The 15,658-nt window shown below is 40.2% G+C and overlaps 1 protein-coding gene across 1 annotated transcript; it reads left to right on the forward strand.

Annotated features, from left to right (window-relative positions):
- Positions 1–1,381: 1,381 nt before the first annotated feature.
- LOC111972305 (LIM/homeobox protein Lhx4-like) lies at positions 1,382–14,261 on the forward strand. The gene is made up of 6 exons (XM_023999291.2): positions 1,382–1,657; positions 5,414–5,585; positions 8,485–8,687; positions 10,466–10,620; positions 10,787–10,958; positions 11,617–14,261. Exons 1-6 carry the CDS (start codon positions 1,579–1,581, stop codon positions 12,003–12,005), a joined length of 1,170 nt encoding a protein of 389 aa, XP_023855059.1. The 5' UTR covers positions 1,382–1,578; the 3' UTR covers positions 12,006–14,261.
- Positions 14,262–15,658: the final 1,397 nt, after the last annotated feature.

Consider the following 15,658-nt stretch of genomic DNA (forward strand, 5'->3'; position numbering starts at 1 on the left):
CGAAATGACACAGGCTATGGTGGACGCAAGGTGAATAGAAAACAAACATATATTCCTTATGCCCCAAATGTCTGTTATAATCTTATGTAATTGTTGTATCGGGACAAAATATTCTACAGTTATTGTGTTCATTATCAAAATTATGTTGATTTTATAGGCTATTATTATTCATATTATTGTTGTTATTATTATTGTAATTGCTTAATTATATTATGATTAATAGGCTAAATATATTATTTTAATGTTAGAAATGTTCAATGTTCATGATCATTATTGTAAACACTTGTTGTTAGTAATGGTGGTACGGGTTAGGGTAATAGCAGACATAAGCCTGCCTACATGCTAGGTATTTTGTATTCAGATATTCCGAGATTCAGATGGTCGGCTGCTTGTACAATTTCGTTCAACCTGAGTGAAATAGGACTGCAGGCTATTGTTTATCTGAACGCGTGGGACGCAGACCGAGCAAACTGTGCATTTCATTTTATGCTTGAAGAAAATTGGAAGCGAAGATTGAGTTCATCTAGCTTGAACTACGAACTCTCCGGAGGGAATATTTTATCCGAGAGCAGTCTCTCAAACGCGGAATTGAAATGAACACTGTCAGAAGGATTGTGCTTGGACTTCTAATACCTGTCAAGGCTCTCTGACAACAGGTCTTCATTACAGTCAGGTTACATCCTATTCATAGAGATCAGACACAAATATTGTGATTTTGTCCAATCAACAAAATGTAATTCAAATGCTGTTTTAGCCTACACACCAACGATGCTGTTTTTGTATGCTATCGGCAACCAGATTCAATAACTCATATCCTAAGAAATAGGACTTACTTTGCCTGAAGGTTTAGAGCAGAAAAAAGCATTTACCCACATGCAATTTACAGATAGCCTAATTGTGAAATCGTTGACAATATGAGGAAACTGATTAATTTCATATCTCTTTCATATCAGAGCAGGTAGGCTATGGATTCAGCTATATAGACTAGTTAGCCTATAGGCTAAATGTTGCTCAATGTCACATTTCACGTCTCTGAAGAGTGATTTGGCATACCTGACTAGAGCAAAGTCTATCAAAGCATATTGTCATTTTCAATTGACTAACGTTTTACCCTTTCAGTTATACTGACAGAGAGACAATGCTACGAGCAAAGCAAGCCTGTATTTATTGCTACTATCCTAAAGAAGGTCCCGCCTTTCTGGTGGCATTCTGTCTCGTCACTACTTCTTCCTTCTTCTCACCTGTTCTCACAAGGAGAATTCTTCCGCCCATTTGAGGCTCGTCCGAGGATCCCATTGGTCCCATTGGTGCCCATGCTAGGGTGACGTCACGGTTGCCCCTGCAGTGTGAATGAATCAAGCAGCCTGTATGATCACACCAAAAGAGCTCAGCGAAATCCGGCACGCACAGGACAATATTCCAGAATAATAAAACAAACCGGACTTTAACAGGACAGCTAGATCTACAGAAGGGTCCATACCCAGTTTCTATGTGATATATTCTACCCTTTTCACTAAATAGACGGGAGATTCCGCCTACCGTGTATATGTGTGTGTTTATTCCCGGTTTTGGATCACAATGATGCAAAGTGCGGCTGTTCTACCAACAGAGAGTCCTGTGAAGGGTCTACCGGAGATACTCGGTGTGCCAATGCAACGTAAGGCTTTTCCATTTCCTTTTCTATTGATTATATCATAAGGACATTGGCAGGTGAGCTCTGAAATGCTGCAGGGCACTGTTGTAGAAAATATGTAGCGGTTAATTACACTGGGTTGAGGGACAGACAGGCTAATGAAGACAGTGATATTATTCTACTGGCTAATATGTATTCATATTATTATGACTCTTACTCCACTGACTCATGACTTGTGTTTCATATTATTCTTTGAAGTGAGGATATTAGTAGCATCTCAGTTTGATCTTCTGGTCCTCATYTGGAATTTTGTGGAATGCTGTATAGATAGAGATTCTTTATCACAAGTATGTATTGTTTAAACTGCTCACAGTGTTGTTTCCAAACTCCAGCCCTTTGCACGAGTTGTACGTGCAGGTTTTACACTATTTTAGAAGCCCCATGTGCATGGGCCTAGGCTTTGACGTGCATAATAGTTTACACATCAAGACATAGACACACAACGTTTTTTATTTTTTTATTAGCACAGGAATATTTATATTTTCTACCTCCAGCGCTTTTTGCATTTTATTCCCTCGAGCTGTATGAGAGGGTTGCCTCTGGTTTACAATCAGAGACCTGCTAGACAGCTGTTTATTTGCAAACGAGTCTGGCCACGTACGAGAGATCAGACGTTGTCATCACCTACTCTCTATACCCAGCTGGTTTGACTGACAGCTATTACTGAGTCATATCAGAATGATTCAGGCTATATATGTTAATGTATGATTTATTGTTTCTGTTATAGCTGTGTTTTTGCACTATTGTAGGCTACATAATTGTACAATTATGTCTGTCTTATTATTGTTTGACACATATATGATATTATAGCCTACTAAAACAGGTGGTTTTGTCGTCATTTCTTTTAAAACATGAAAAACATTAAATATTTCACTATATTGTGTGTGCAATAACTAGCCTACCTCAGCATCAAAGCAAAGAAGTGCGTATCTTCGCATCTGCTCTTTATCTTCGTCATGTTAATCTCCAGGCCTATATAATCTGATCATGCTATCAAGATAGAACTGGAATTGGATAAATTCCTGACCTAATTATTCATGTGCGAGCCACTGAAATGTACAGATGGACCTATTATGGTTTTACCTCTAATGTTGCTCTTAATCCACAATTAAATACTCCTTTATATCGCAGATCCAAACGAGCCATTGCTTCTTTCAGCGCTGGAGAGTATAAACAAAACATATATATATATATATCATGATTATTTTTGTTCAAAATCTACACTAATTTCTTACGATTTAGTACATGATTGTATTCAGTTTTTTTATAGCGTGCACAACAGTTAACCCATTCAACTCATTTAAAAGAGAGACTGTCAAAAACTGTCTCTTGTATTAGTTAATACAACCTTAATTTAGGCTACCATACATTATTGATAAAGGTAATGAAACATAATGCATAATGCACAAAGTGAAARTTAACGCAGAATTGTGAAAAATAATTTGTTTAACCTGTACAAATAGCCTTAATATTGGCGGCGTATGCTCTTTAATTTTSTAAATCGAGGGAGATTAAAAGATTGGGTAAAGATCTTGCCACTCAACCCCCCTTGGTGCATACATGCTGGATTTAATACCGGATTACTCTACGAATAAAAACATTTTAGTATTATGTATCTAAACATTATTATCATGATGAATATGGCTGTTAGCATGCTCTTACGAATAAGGGTAATTATTCTTAAACCGTTTTTGGCACAAGGCCCCAAGAAGAAGAAGATTACTTCCTGAATAGAGTTTACASTCTGCTTGCTTTGAAGTGTAGGTCATGCAATCTACAAAACATATCACCTATAGGCATATGAGCTCCATAGGCTATGAGCTCGTTCCCTAATACTATAGGCTTCATATYAAGGTGTTACAGTACAGTCATTCCGATGCTGTAGCTAATAAGCACATGACTTAGTTGATATGAAACACTTTTTAAGTCCTGTTAAAAAACAAAATTAGTATCCCTATCAGACTGGTGAGAAATTAGCATCTATCGAAATACAGCCGCTTAAAAGAGGAAAGGAAGCGTATAGGATCACATTTGATTAGATTTGAGGACCCCTCTTGAGGCACACACGAGATCTTAAGTGGTATAATCGTGTGATTTATAAGTCAAGCAGAGAGAGAGAGAGAGGGTGGTGGGGGGGTGGGGGGTGTAGAGGCTATTAGACATCGAGCGTGAATAGGCCTACTGCCAAGATTGGCTGCATGCTGGAGGCCTTTGAGCTATCCTTTCAGCACCACCACTGCCGCCAAAATCTAATGAACAAAAGCACCACAAATCAGAGGAATTATTTCATATGGATGTAAAATACACCTATCTTTAATTTCAGTTTTGTATTAACTCGTATTGAAAATACATGTACTCCATAGTTATCGTATTTGATTGTGAAGTTGATTGGGAAATACCTGTTATGCAAATGAAGGTAGGCATAATGCCACATCACAATAGTAAAATAAAAGATATTGAGCTTTGCAGGATCTTTTCATTTACTTAGGCCTACACCTTTATAAGTGTAATGTAAAACGTATCCCTCTATTCTTTGTGTATGCGGCTTATGTATGAATGTTGTTGATTGAGCAGCCTTCCAGAAACAATAAATAAAAATATAAAAGTTGTACTCCTCCAAAATGTCGCCTAAAGTACAGAATGAAGAAGCACATGTAGGATTACTACTCGTGACCTCTAAAGCGCACGTTTAAACAGCTTGGTATGGGTGTGATTAGATTAATGATTAGACAGTGTGATTTAATGTGTCATTTATTTAAAACAACAACTAGCTTGGGATAGGCTAATTGCAGACCTTAGATACAGTGAAAATATTCAACTGCTCGAGCACAGAAAAAAATCACCTGGATAATTATTTTGCGCACAGAACGCTGCTTATCCCCATTGCATCAATTTGAATGAGTTTGAGGGGTCCGTTCTAATTTCGATCTCCTTATGTTCTTGCCACTATTCTAAGATATTGAAAATACTATTTTTTTATGAGATGCCTTTTCACCTGGCCATTGTTCACATGATAAACATAAGCTACCAATGCAGGGAAATTACTTCCCGAGGTTTCATATTCTCAAATGAAAAAAATAAGGCTATATAATAATAATAATATCTATTGTTATATCACATTGTAATATTTATCTCTATATATTTTTATAAATATAATAATACATCTGATTATTTGGTTTTGCATAGCCTAATCTTAGCACAGCAATAGTGACGCTGCTCTGGTGTTAGGCCTACTGGTAATGTTGATGGTGATAATTAATGGTGTATTGTGGTGATAATGGTGTATGGTTTTTAACACTATTAGTTCTCCTACTTATAGCCTAGTTTTCTTCATTCATGCCATTATTACTCGGTTTAAGATAATACAAATCGAATCGGTGGGGTCCAATCAAGTCCACTTCAAGGCTAAATATTGTGTCACTGGCACAGGCACTTGATTTAAAAAAGCAGAGTAAAGGAATGGGATCAATCTCAACCTAAGTCGAATGAATGTCATGATGACACAATTTACTCTGTCAGGCTATGTTTTTATCGAGGTCGAATATAATGATGAGGAATTACATTAGTGTTTTATTTATTTATTTATTAACATAATTTTACCCGGCTCTGATCTTGTAAACCGGCCTCGGCAATGTTCTGCTCACCTGTCTCCTTGCAGTATTCCAGGACCAGGATATTGTCTTAACGCATGCTGTGTCTTCTATCTCTCTCTCCCTCCAGAAATCCCCCAGTGTGCGAGCTGTAGTCAACACATCCTCGACAAGTTCATCCTGAAGGTGCTGGACCGCCACTGGCACTCCAAGTGCCTCAAGTGCGCCGATTGTCAAGCGTTGCTGGCAGACAAGTGTTTCTCGCGGGCGGGAAATGTGTACTGCAAAGAGGACTTTTTCAAGTGAGTTTAACTTCTTCATTTATAAACGTATTGAATGGGAATTTCGAACATTTGATTATATCAAGCTTCATGGAATTATATGTAAAAGTGATGTACTTTTAAGCAAAGCTAGCATTATATTTAATTGCCTACATTCAAGTGAGATATAAAATGCCAACATGATTGCACTGGCTTTGACGTGTGAAATCTTGTGAAATCACTCAAATCATCATACAATTATCAAAATTAGCCTATCCTATACCCAACTTTAATTGATCGCACAAAACAAACCATCTTACGTGATTTGGCATTACAAACCAAATAGTGTCTGTCTCTTATACACATCTAGATGTGTATAAGAGACAGGTTAATAGACTATGAGACTAGAACATAATGCCCTGATATAACAGTAATATTCACAATGGGCATCCACAGCTTATAGAGATGTCTCCAACCTTTTCTTTGTCGAGATCACTTTATGATTCAAAATGCAAGCCGAGTGCAATTCTCTGCTGGGTACGGGAGATCAAGTGCTCCTACAATAGATTGTGTGATATCAATTACATTATCAATAGCCTATAGGGCCTAACTATAGTGCATGGGCGGGGAAAACAGGGTAAAGTTCTACTTCCAATTCAATTAAATTCCTAAAAATGACTGGAAATAACTATTGCTTCATGCATTTGTCTATTTTCATATATAATAAGAGAGGTCCGTTTTTCTCAATGTAGTCCTACCCCTTATTATAAATAACGTAGTCCCTTATATTTCAGAACTCGAGTCTCAAGCTAGGCTACATGATAACACTGGCAATGGGTCAGTTGTTGTAGCCAATTACTTGCGAGGTACACCGGAGCATAAATTGAAATAACTCGTTTTTTTATTTCACTGGACTGATGGTGACGTCTCATCGGAGGGTGGGAGAGAGTGCGAGTCGAAGTGGAGAAGCGTTTTTCATGATTTCTAAAAGTGTTGAATAAAAACAGTGTTGTAATGTTGATCATTGTCTCTGAATGTACTGAAACTGTCTTTAAAGCCCTCGATTAGATCAATGCAATCAATGACTGATATAGAGGGGGACTGGAGGCCCTTCATTGCGAAAACACTGATATCAAATAACTTGTCAAATGCTTCAACATCCTCTTCTATACACGGTCTCTTGAACATTTTGTAGCTTTGTTTGGCCATTTTACTTGAGTCTTAGCTAGCTAGCTAACGGTGAGTAGCCTGCGGTGAGAGCCTACACAGTGTATCCTAGCCTACACAGCGATAGCTACTGTTTACTTCACATGGTATCAGTGCGAAATGACACGTGCCAGAACCCCCCATTATTTTGAATTATTATTTGTTTTATTCGTTTTTTATTCGTTTTTTTTCAGGTAAATAATCAAGCATAATTCAAATTAATTACATAGGTCTAAATAAAATGTATTTTACGCATAGCACTAGATTTTATGTAAGATGTCCTTGAGTGTCCTGAAGGCACCTGCCAAATAAAATGTATTATTATTATTGTCTATATATCCCTTTCGTTTTCCCACCCCGTACTGCGTACTATGAATTTCATCTGATGGCGTATGTATGTTTAGGCCAGTGCTTGACCTGGATTTAAATAGGTGCCGGTACTCATTTTGGGTCCCGGTACCATTTATATTTATTCCTGCACGGAACTCCTCAATTGTTTTTTTTATTATACTCAGTTCCAGTGAGCTCCTGCCCAAGTCAAGTACTGCGCTTAGGTAAAAAGACAAATAATGTCCTGTTTGGAACACTGACAATCGGATTGGGTGGGCTTGGCTCCACAGTGGGTGGCATGCGCCCACCCAGGCACACCTGTGCCTATGCCCCTGGCCAGTGAGGACTTTCCTCTTTGCATAGTTAACTTTCATAATGTTAGAGAAAAGGCTTGTGTCAAGACTTAGTGACATGACCAACACAATGAGYTAAACCAAGCTCAGCATCCTACAACATCCTCCTGCCTTTCTGTCCATGTTGAATACTTATGTTGGATAAGACAGAACACATAACACTCAAACTTTCAACTCCAAAGACACTCTATACAAATTCAATTTATTACTGCTCTACCAACCCTAGCTGGACACACAAAACAGCAACTTTGATTTTCTTCTCTTCCCTCTTTCTCCCCCTTTTGCTTCCATCTTTTTACGATTGAATTTCTGAGGCATTAAAGAAGAAAATTAAGTTTGACTTTTATCCAAAACAGGATCCGTACAGGCTTTTACTAAATCATGTTTGAGAGGTTTTAATGTCAGAAGCTTCAATGAGACCTAAAAAGCGTGCAAGTCAGAGAGTGGAGGCTAACTTTATTAGGCGGCCCTGGGGACAATAGGGGGGATTTTTTAAAATGTTAAAACTGCAGTGGTGCTGTGCACTAGAGGGACGGGAGAGAGGAAGAGGAAAGGGAGGATGAGGATGGGGCTGAGGCGGGGCTTGGAACTGGAGCATAGTGCTGGATTCCCAGCAGTGATGAAGAAACTTCACCTTGGTCTGAAGGAAGGGTTTATTTCTCTGTATAGGCTGTGTGATTTACAGCCCCTCCTGAGTCAGTGCTTTATTGGTTCTCTTCAGTGTGTTTACTCAGAGCTCTCTCTATTGGATCTCTCAGCCCCCACTATACCACTACATTGATCCAGGCCATTTGTCATCCTGAGGACCAGCCTACCACCAACACAAATGCATTCCACCACTGATGCTTTCCCCCTCTACAACTTATACAGCTATTAATACTATTATTAGTGTAAATAGAGGCGAAAACTATGCATGCTATGTCTTAACTATGTTATAGACCTTCTTTGTTATCATCTGCCTCTGTCTGAACTGACTAGGGCTGGATCTACCTGCTCTGGGTGGGGTTTGAGTATCTGACGGCAGGTGTGTATGTGTGTGTGTTTACTTGCAGGCGGTTTGGAACAAAGTGTGCGTCATGCCAACAGGGGATACCGCCGACCCAGGTGGTGCGGAAGGCCCAGGACTTTGTGTACCACCTGCACTGCTTCGCCTGTGTCATGTGCAGCCGGCAGCTGGCCACTGGGGATGAGTTCTACCTCATGGAAGATGGCAGGCTGGTGTGCAAGGAGGACTACGAGACGGCCAAACAGAATGGTAGGTGTCTGACTGTGTCATCCTCCTATTGCTTTGGCCACTGTTTTGTGTGAGTAATATTTTGTCTGAATAATTCAGTCTTGTCTCCTTGGTAACCTGTTATATTTAGAACATTCTCACCAAATAGACTTGAGACTAGCAGCCTCAAGCTGGTTCACCCGTGTGGCATGGTGCTCTAAATCTCTGCTGGCTTCTGCAGGGGAGCTGTGGAGAAAGGTGCAGGAATTAGGAGACAGTTAGTTCAGCAGACAGCAAGGTGCAGTTAACCAACCTGGATTCATGGGTAGATGTAACATAATCAACGAAAATCCGTGAGACTCAAATTAGTATGATATGTTATCTTTGGTATGGTATGTATTAATTTGTAGATTTTCATCATCCATTTCGAATGATATGTTACGAATTACAATTTGTATGGTATGTTATGAATTACAATTTGTATGATATGTTACGTATTACAATTCGTACAATATGTTACACAGTTGCCATACCTTTGATATGTTATGAATTCCAATTTGTTGTGGCTAACATTAGCTAGGTGGCTAACGCTAATGTTAGCTAGGTTGCTAATGTTAGCTAGGCTATGGATTAGGGGTTAAGGTTAGGGTTAGAAGTTAGGTTAAATGGTTAAGGCTAGGGTTAGGGGACGTGTTAGCTAACATGCTAAGTAGTTGCAAAGTAGCTAAAAAGTAGTTGCAAAGTTAATAATTAGCTAAAAGACTAAAGTTGTCCATGATGAGATTCGAACACATAACCTTTGGGTTGCTAGACGTTCACGTTATACGATTTGTATGATATGTTACAAATTACAATTCGTATGATATGTTACGAATTGCAATTTGTACAATATGTTAGGAATTTGCAATACGTATGATATGTTGCCAATTCAAAACGTTAGTGGAGTGGTTAGATGGCTAATGCTAACGTTAGTTGGGTGGTTGGGTGGCTAACGCTAATGTTAGCTAGGTGGTTAGTTGGCTAACGCTAACATTAGCTAGGTGGCTAACGTTAGCTATGCTAGGTGTAGCTAAAAAGTAGTAAGTAGTTGCAAAGTTGTCTGTGATAAGATTTGAAAACACATCCTTTGGGTTGCTAGACGTTCGGTCATACGCCTACCCATTCACCTTGAACGAACAATCACCCTCCTTTCATTTTTGCCTTAAGTAACCTTCTGTCTTATATAACCATACCAAACATAACATATCATACTAATTTGAGTGTCCCGTATTTTAATTCACTATGTTACGTCAAGTCTATGAGACCAGCCTGCATTAACTCCTTTATGTACAATAATACTGAAGAATTGAGAGATCACAAGAGACAAGGGGATAGTGAAGAGACAGAATCATCATAAACCCAGCCAGATGTGGTCCCAGTGTCTCTCAGTGTCCTGCCTGGTCATTAAATCTCCAGTTTCTGTGACCTTTTATGGATCTGATTTTGAAAGCTCTGCCTGTGTATTTATGGAGATTTACATGGCCTACTGATTGTTTATCTTAAGTGATGCAATGCACTTTTACGGTGGGCCACCAATAACTCCCTTCTTCTGGAATTCTCCTGGGAGGTTTATGTCCCTTACAGCTAGAGTGGGACAGTTTCAGAAGGGTATCAACTTGCCATACATGGCACCTCAGTCCATTCAAGCAAGTTCTTCACCTGTATTTACTAGTCGATATAAAAAATCAAAAACCCACGGGTTAATTACAATAAAAAATGTTAGTCACAAATATAGCTAAATATCTAAAGGCTATTCTATAATCCTTGCATGTCTTTCTCAGATGATTCAGAGGCAGGTGCAAAGCGACCACGAACCACCATCACAGCCAAACAGCTGGAGACCCTTAAAATCGCCTACAAGAACTCTCCCAAGCCAGCGCGCCACGTCCGCGAGCAGCTCTCCTCAGAGACGGGGCTGGACATGAGAGTAGTGCAGGTGTGTGCCTCACAACAGGATCTCTATTACCAAGCGGAGCAGTTTTCTAGTTTGGACTAGTTTAAGAGAACATCCTAGTGATAATATGTAGATATGAACACAAATTAGAAGAGTAAAACCTCTCTTCTGTATTTACTGAGAAATGTCTCTCATCCCCCAATGGCAGGTGTGGTTTCAGAATCGTCGTGCAAAAGAGAAGCGTCTGAAGAAGGACGCAGGGCGGCACCGCTGGGGTCAGTTTTACAAAAGCGTCAAACGTAACCGAGGGGGCAACAAAGTGGAGAAGGAGAGTTCAGCAGACGATGCGGGACTGAGCGACAGTGAGCTCAGCTTCAGAGGTCAGTATGGCTAACCCAACCCCAAACCTCTTTCATCTCTCTCTCTCCCTCTTCCTCAACTCCTCCTCCTCTTCTTGTCTTCCTTTTCACATATCTCCATGAAGCCTACATGAAAAGAGAAGCTTTGGCCATGCAAATTACATTTTACACATCCCCATGTTTTTATGGTTATTTGATGTTTGTGAGCCCGTTTTGGGGACTCATAAAAGTCTCAAGCCACTTTTAAAAGGAGGCCGGTTTTTACGAGAAATGAAAACACCGTAGCAGAAACTCTATAAAGTAGGTGAAGCTTTTAGTCAATTAGAGGGAAAGTGCTCTGGGGCATTCTTGTTATTGAAACAGCACTGGAGGGACTGTCGGAGACAAATATTTTGTATTGCATGAACAGACCCCCTTTGTTTGAGCTTAAGGTACATCATGACTCTTTCGTCTCTTACTAAGCGCTGGGGGAACACTATTAAGTACTACACACCTATGCCATTTACCAAGATGAAATCCAGATTGTTGCCTCAATAAAATGGTTTCATAAAGGCACTTAATTCTATTTAAAGATAACAGCTGTATAATGTTGATATAGTTGATGACAACTCCATAGAAGTGTTAAAACACCACTGTGTGGCTAATTGATAGTAGCTAACTCCCTCCTCTCTTCCACCAGACGACCAGATCCTGTCAGACCTGGGCCACACCAACGGTCTATATGGGAGTGTGGGCGACGTGGCCAACGGAGGCTTGTTGAACGGAGGCTTCTCTCTGGACGCTGCTGGACAACCCTATCATGACATTCGGCCGGGCAGTCCCTACGGCCTCCCCCAGTCGCCGTCGTCCATCGCCTCGCTGTCCGGCCACACCCCGCTGCTCAACAACCTGGGCTTCACCATGGACAGCATCATGATCCAGGGGGGGCAGGGTGGCGTGGGACAGGCTCTCAGGGCCATGGCAGGAGGCCCCACCTCTGACCTCTCCACAGGGAGCAGCACGGGCTACCCAGACTTCCCCACCAGCCCTGCCTCATGGTTGGACGAGATGGACCACTCCCAGTTCTGAGCTCCACCATGAACACAGCAGACTGACTGGGGAACAGAGACAGACGAAGCAGGCTTTTTACATTTCTATTTCCCTGAAATTGATATCGTTTGTTGTCCAATAATGGATGTGGAAGTGGTAGACACTACACGTCAGCTACCCTCCCACCACAACAGAGTAAAGGAAGTATGGAGACCCACCACTGACCAGAGCAGAGCAGTGGCGCCACACAGAGCAGAACGGAAGGACGAAACACTACTGAATGTTGAATTTACACTGTATTCTACTTTTTTTATGGATGGATTTTCTTTCATTCTTTGAAAAAAATGGATTTGAAATTTCCAGCATGAGTTTGTGCATTGGYATGGTGTTGGTCATTAAACCCTGAGCCAAGCCCAAACAGCTATCAGCAATGTACAGTGGTTAGCTAGCTTAGAGGAAGTATTTAGTGTTGTGCGCATTGCGTCTATGCACTTAGCTAGCTACCGTCCCATAGCTTACATTGCATATGAAGTGTGACTGGCTCATCCGTGGATGTACGGAGAAAATGACCTATTTATTCTTTTTTTGGGGGGGGGACTCCCCCACATGTGTTTCGTGCACTCTGATTGGCTCAAAGTCAAGTTATTGGCCATTGACGAGCATTGCGATTCTACAAGTAGAAACGGTAGGTTATTCACTACCGGGTCAGCACGCAGCAGGTGCCGCTTTTGTTCTAGCAAGAGAAGGAATGGCCTCCCACTCCTATCAACAGTGAGATTCTCTGTGAGTTTCATGCTGTAGGGCCACAATCTAAATGGAATCCCTAAAAAAGAAGCTTCCTGCATGCTTCTGAATGAGGAGGATCACTGTTGAAAAGCATTTTACATTGGCAATGCACTTTACACTTCTCTTTGTACATGGACAGCAACAAACAGAAGAGCGATGAATGCACAATACAACCCAGCAGTGTTTCCATATTAGATACTTTTTTCAAACAGTATCACAATTCCCGTGCTAAGTTTTTTGATGTAATTCTGAAACTAACAGCACTGGGTTTTTAGGAATTACTCGATGTTGGTCCAGCTGTCTGTACAGTGTGGGAGCCACAGATTCTTCTGTGTGCAAAATGGGGTAGTTGAGAGGGGGAAGTTGCTTGCTAAAAACCCATTCTCTTCTGTAATGTAGGTGCTTGACTTGTTCTCGTCTGTGAATGATCTCTAGTCCTGGGATTTTGTCAGTATTTATTTCTCTGTTGTCCATACTCCCAGGATATGCTCTCTGCTAATAGTGGATAGGCTCTCTGCTAGAAGTCATGGTCATCAAATGACAGTAGGGTAGAGAGAAGTGCAAAGTKAATTCAACAAGAATGTGGGAATTCACATTTGATATCCTCTTTTATTGGTGCAGCTGACAACATGGGGATTCCTATCTCATTATGACAGATACAGGAACAGAATAATGGTTTTACTAAATGTTTCATTAATACAGTATATTTATTTARCTAAAAAAAACACACACCAACCTAATCTTGACTGAGGATCATTCACTGTTAATGCTGAAAAGCCAGTACTGATCCTGCTTAGGAGCTGCTCTTCACTGTCAACAGCTGTAGCATCACTCCTCAAAGTAAACACAAGCAAAAGGGATTATCAAACGTAATACTTAGAGCCACTGTAAAGCAGCTGATGGCCTGATTGTCATGGTATCGGAATATGCTGTCGTGTCGTGCATCTTACATGACACCCCACTGGGTGAGATGAGAGTTGTTGTTTTTTTACAAAATCTGTCTTGTCTGATGGTGTTGGTTTCAAGGCTTTCATGTAGTGTCTAAAGACCACTAGAGTAACTGTACAAGGAGGCACCTCTTTGAGAAAAAATAAATGATCTAAGATACCATGACATAAACTGAGGTAACAAAATYAGATGCTGATGGAACAATTCCTGTAAAAAAATCTCAATGTCTGTTKATTTATATTTATTTTTGTGTCAATTGCCAAATGTGGAACCAGCTGAAAAGAGCATACATTATGCCAACCAGAAAGCAAATCAATAAACAGTAAAACAACACATGTAAATGTACACACACACCAATATCATTTTTTTCAATCTATGTTGCCTCAGAACTTTGCTTCTTAATTGTTGTACATTTTGTACAGTTTCAAAAGGTGTTGACAGTCTTATTTCATGAGCTCTATTTATTTCCATGTGTCTTTGAAAAAGATGAAACAGAGAGCACTGAATCTATTCATATAAGCCTTCTGTGCGATGGTATGAACTGTGTACAGTAAAAACTATACGAGGAAATAAAGCTGAATTGTCTTTGGATTAAAGTGCTGTATTTCTCTTTAATGTTTACATGAACTTTCTCATTATAAAGCAAATAGCAGATACAGTTAGAGGAGACGTGTCTTCTGACTGAAGAAGAAAACGAGCAACAACTCAGCAGTAGGAAGGCGGTACAGTAGCTATGGCTCKCCACTTAGGAGCCAGGAGAGAAGAMGAGGGACCATGATTAGTGTTTCCTTCACACAGGGAAAGGTGCGTCAGACAGGCAAAGCAATGCCCTAGGGATTGTTCARGCAAATTCCATCATTTGTCAATCTTGTTCTTATCTTGGAAGTAGCATATGGGCCAGGAGTGACTGCCATCTATGATTCATCTGTTATTTGTTAGCTATAGCCATGCAGCCTTGTACCAGACTGATTAACACTGTGTGTTAACACCAATTCTGTGGTAGCAAACCATTCATGCAAGCTTGCGAGAACAGGCTGGCTCGTGAAGCTAATGACCATGCACCACRGCATAAGAATAGCATCAATTACCAAATATCACTCACTTCAGTATAGTAATCCCATAGGATTGTAGCTATGTGTTTATTGAAAATGTAGAGAATATTATTTTCACTATAATCTTWCTTTGAATGAACTATCTCTTTAAGGATGAACTGATACAAATATTACACATTCAATTATGGAGATCCAGTCAGTCAATCAAACAGACTGTAGTAACCATGGGTGGGTGTTGGTTTTCCGTATCTTTATTCGTAAACCAATACACTAACCCCCGTCCCACCCATAGGAGAGAGAAAAACAGGACGAAGCAGCACATCTGCTCAGCTGCTGCGAACACTGATCCCTCTGCTACTAAAGACTGCACCAGATTGCAGTTTTGCACAGTCAAATCTTTCCTTAATCCCCACACTGTTAACTAATTGTAAACTGCCTTGTGAAATATGGATAAATATGATTTGTGGTCAGGCAAGATAGCAGTGCAGCGTTAATACAGGAGTGTATACAACCACACATCATAGTAAATGAACCAAATACGACCAGGCTCTATTTTACATTACATTTACATTTAAGTCATTTAGCAGACGCTCTTATCCAGAGCGACTTACAAATTGGAAAGTTCATACATATTCATCCTGGTCCCCCCGTGGGGAAGGAACCCACAACCCTGGCGTTGCAAGCGCCATGCTCTACCAACTGAGCCACACGGGACCGTATTTGAAGTTCCTTACAATTCAGCATCACTATAACCCATGTGCTAAAGAAGTGTTGTTGGCTAGACATCTGAAATAGGCCTAAACTGGCTACATATTCATAGTAAAATTAAAACAAATGTAAAACTCAATAATATACAACACAACCGTTATCCAGACCTTTTCTGAGTCTAACCAGGTCCGTCCTAAA

This window comes from Salvelinus sp. IW2-2015, linkage group LG13 (assembly GCF_002910315.2).
Source record: "Salvelinus sp. IW2-2015 linkage group LG13, ASM291031v2, whole genome shotgun sequence".
NCBI lineage: Eukaryota > Metazoa > Chordata > Actinopteri > Salmoniformes > Salmonidae > Salvelinus > Salvelinus sp. IW2-2015.

Excerpts from the sequence above, each read along its gene's own strand:
- LOC111972305 (XM_023999291.2), top strand. The coding sequence starts at position 1,579 with ATGATGCAAAGTGCGGCTGTTCTACCAACAGAGAGTCCTGTGAAGGGT. Across the intron at positions 10,621-10,786 it reads TGGACATGAGAGTAGTGCAG|GTGTGGTTTCAGAATCGTCG; the intron begins GTGTGTGCCTCA and ends CCCCAATGGCAG. Across the intron at positions 10,959-11,616 it reads CAGTGAGCTCAGCTTCAGAG|ACGACCAGATCCTGTCAGAC; the intron begins GTCAGTATGGCT and ends CTCTTCCACCAG.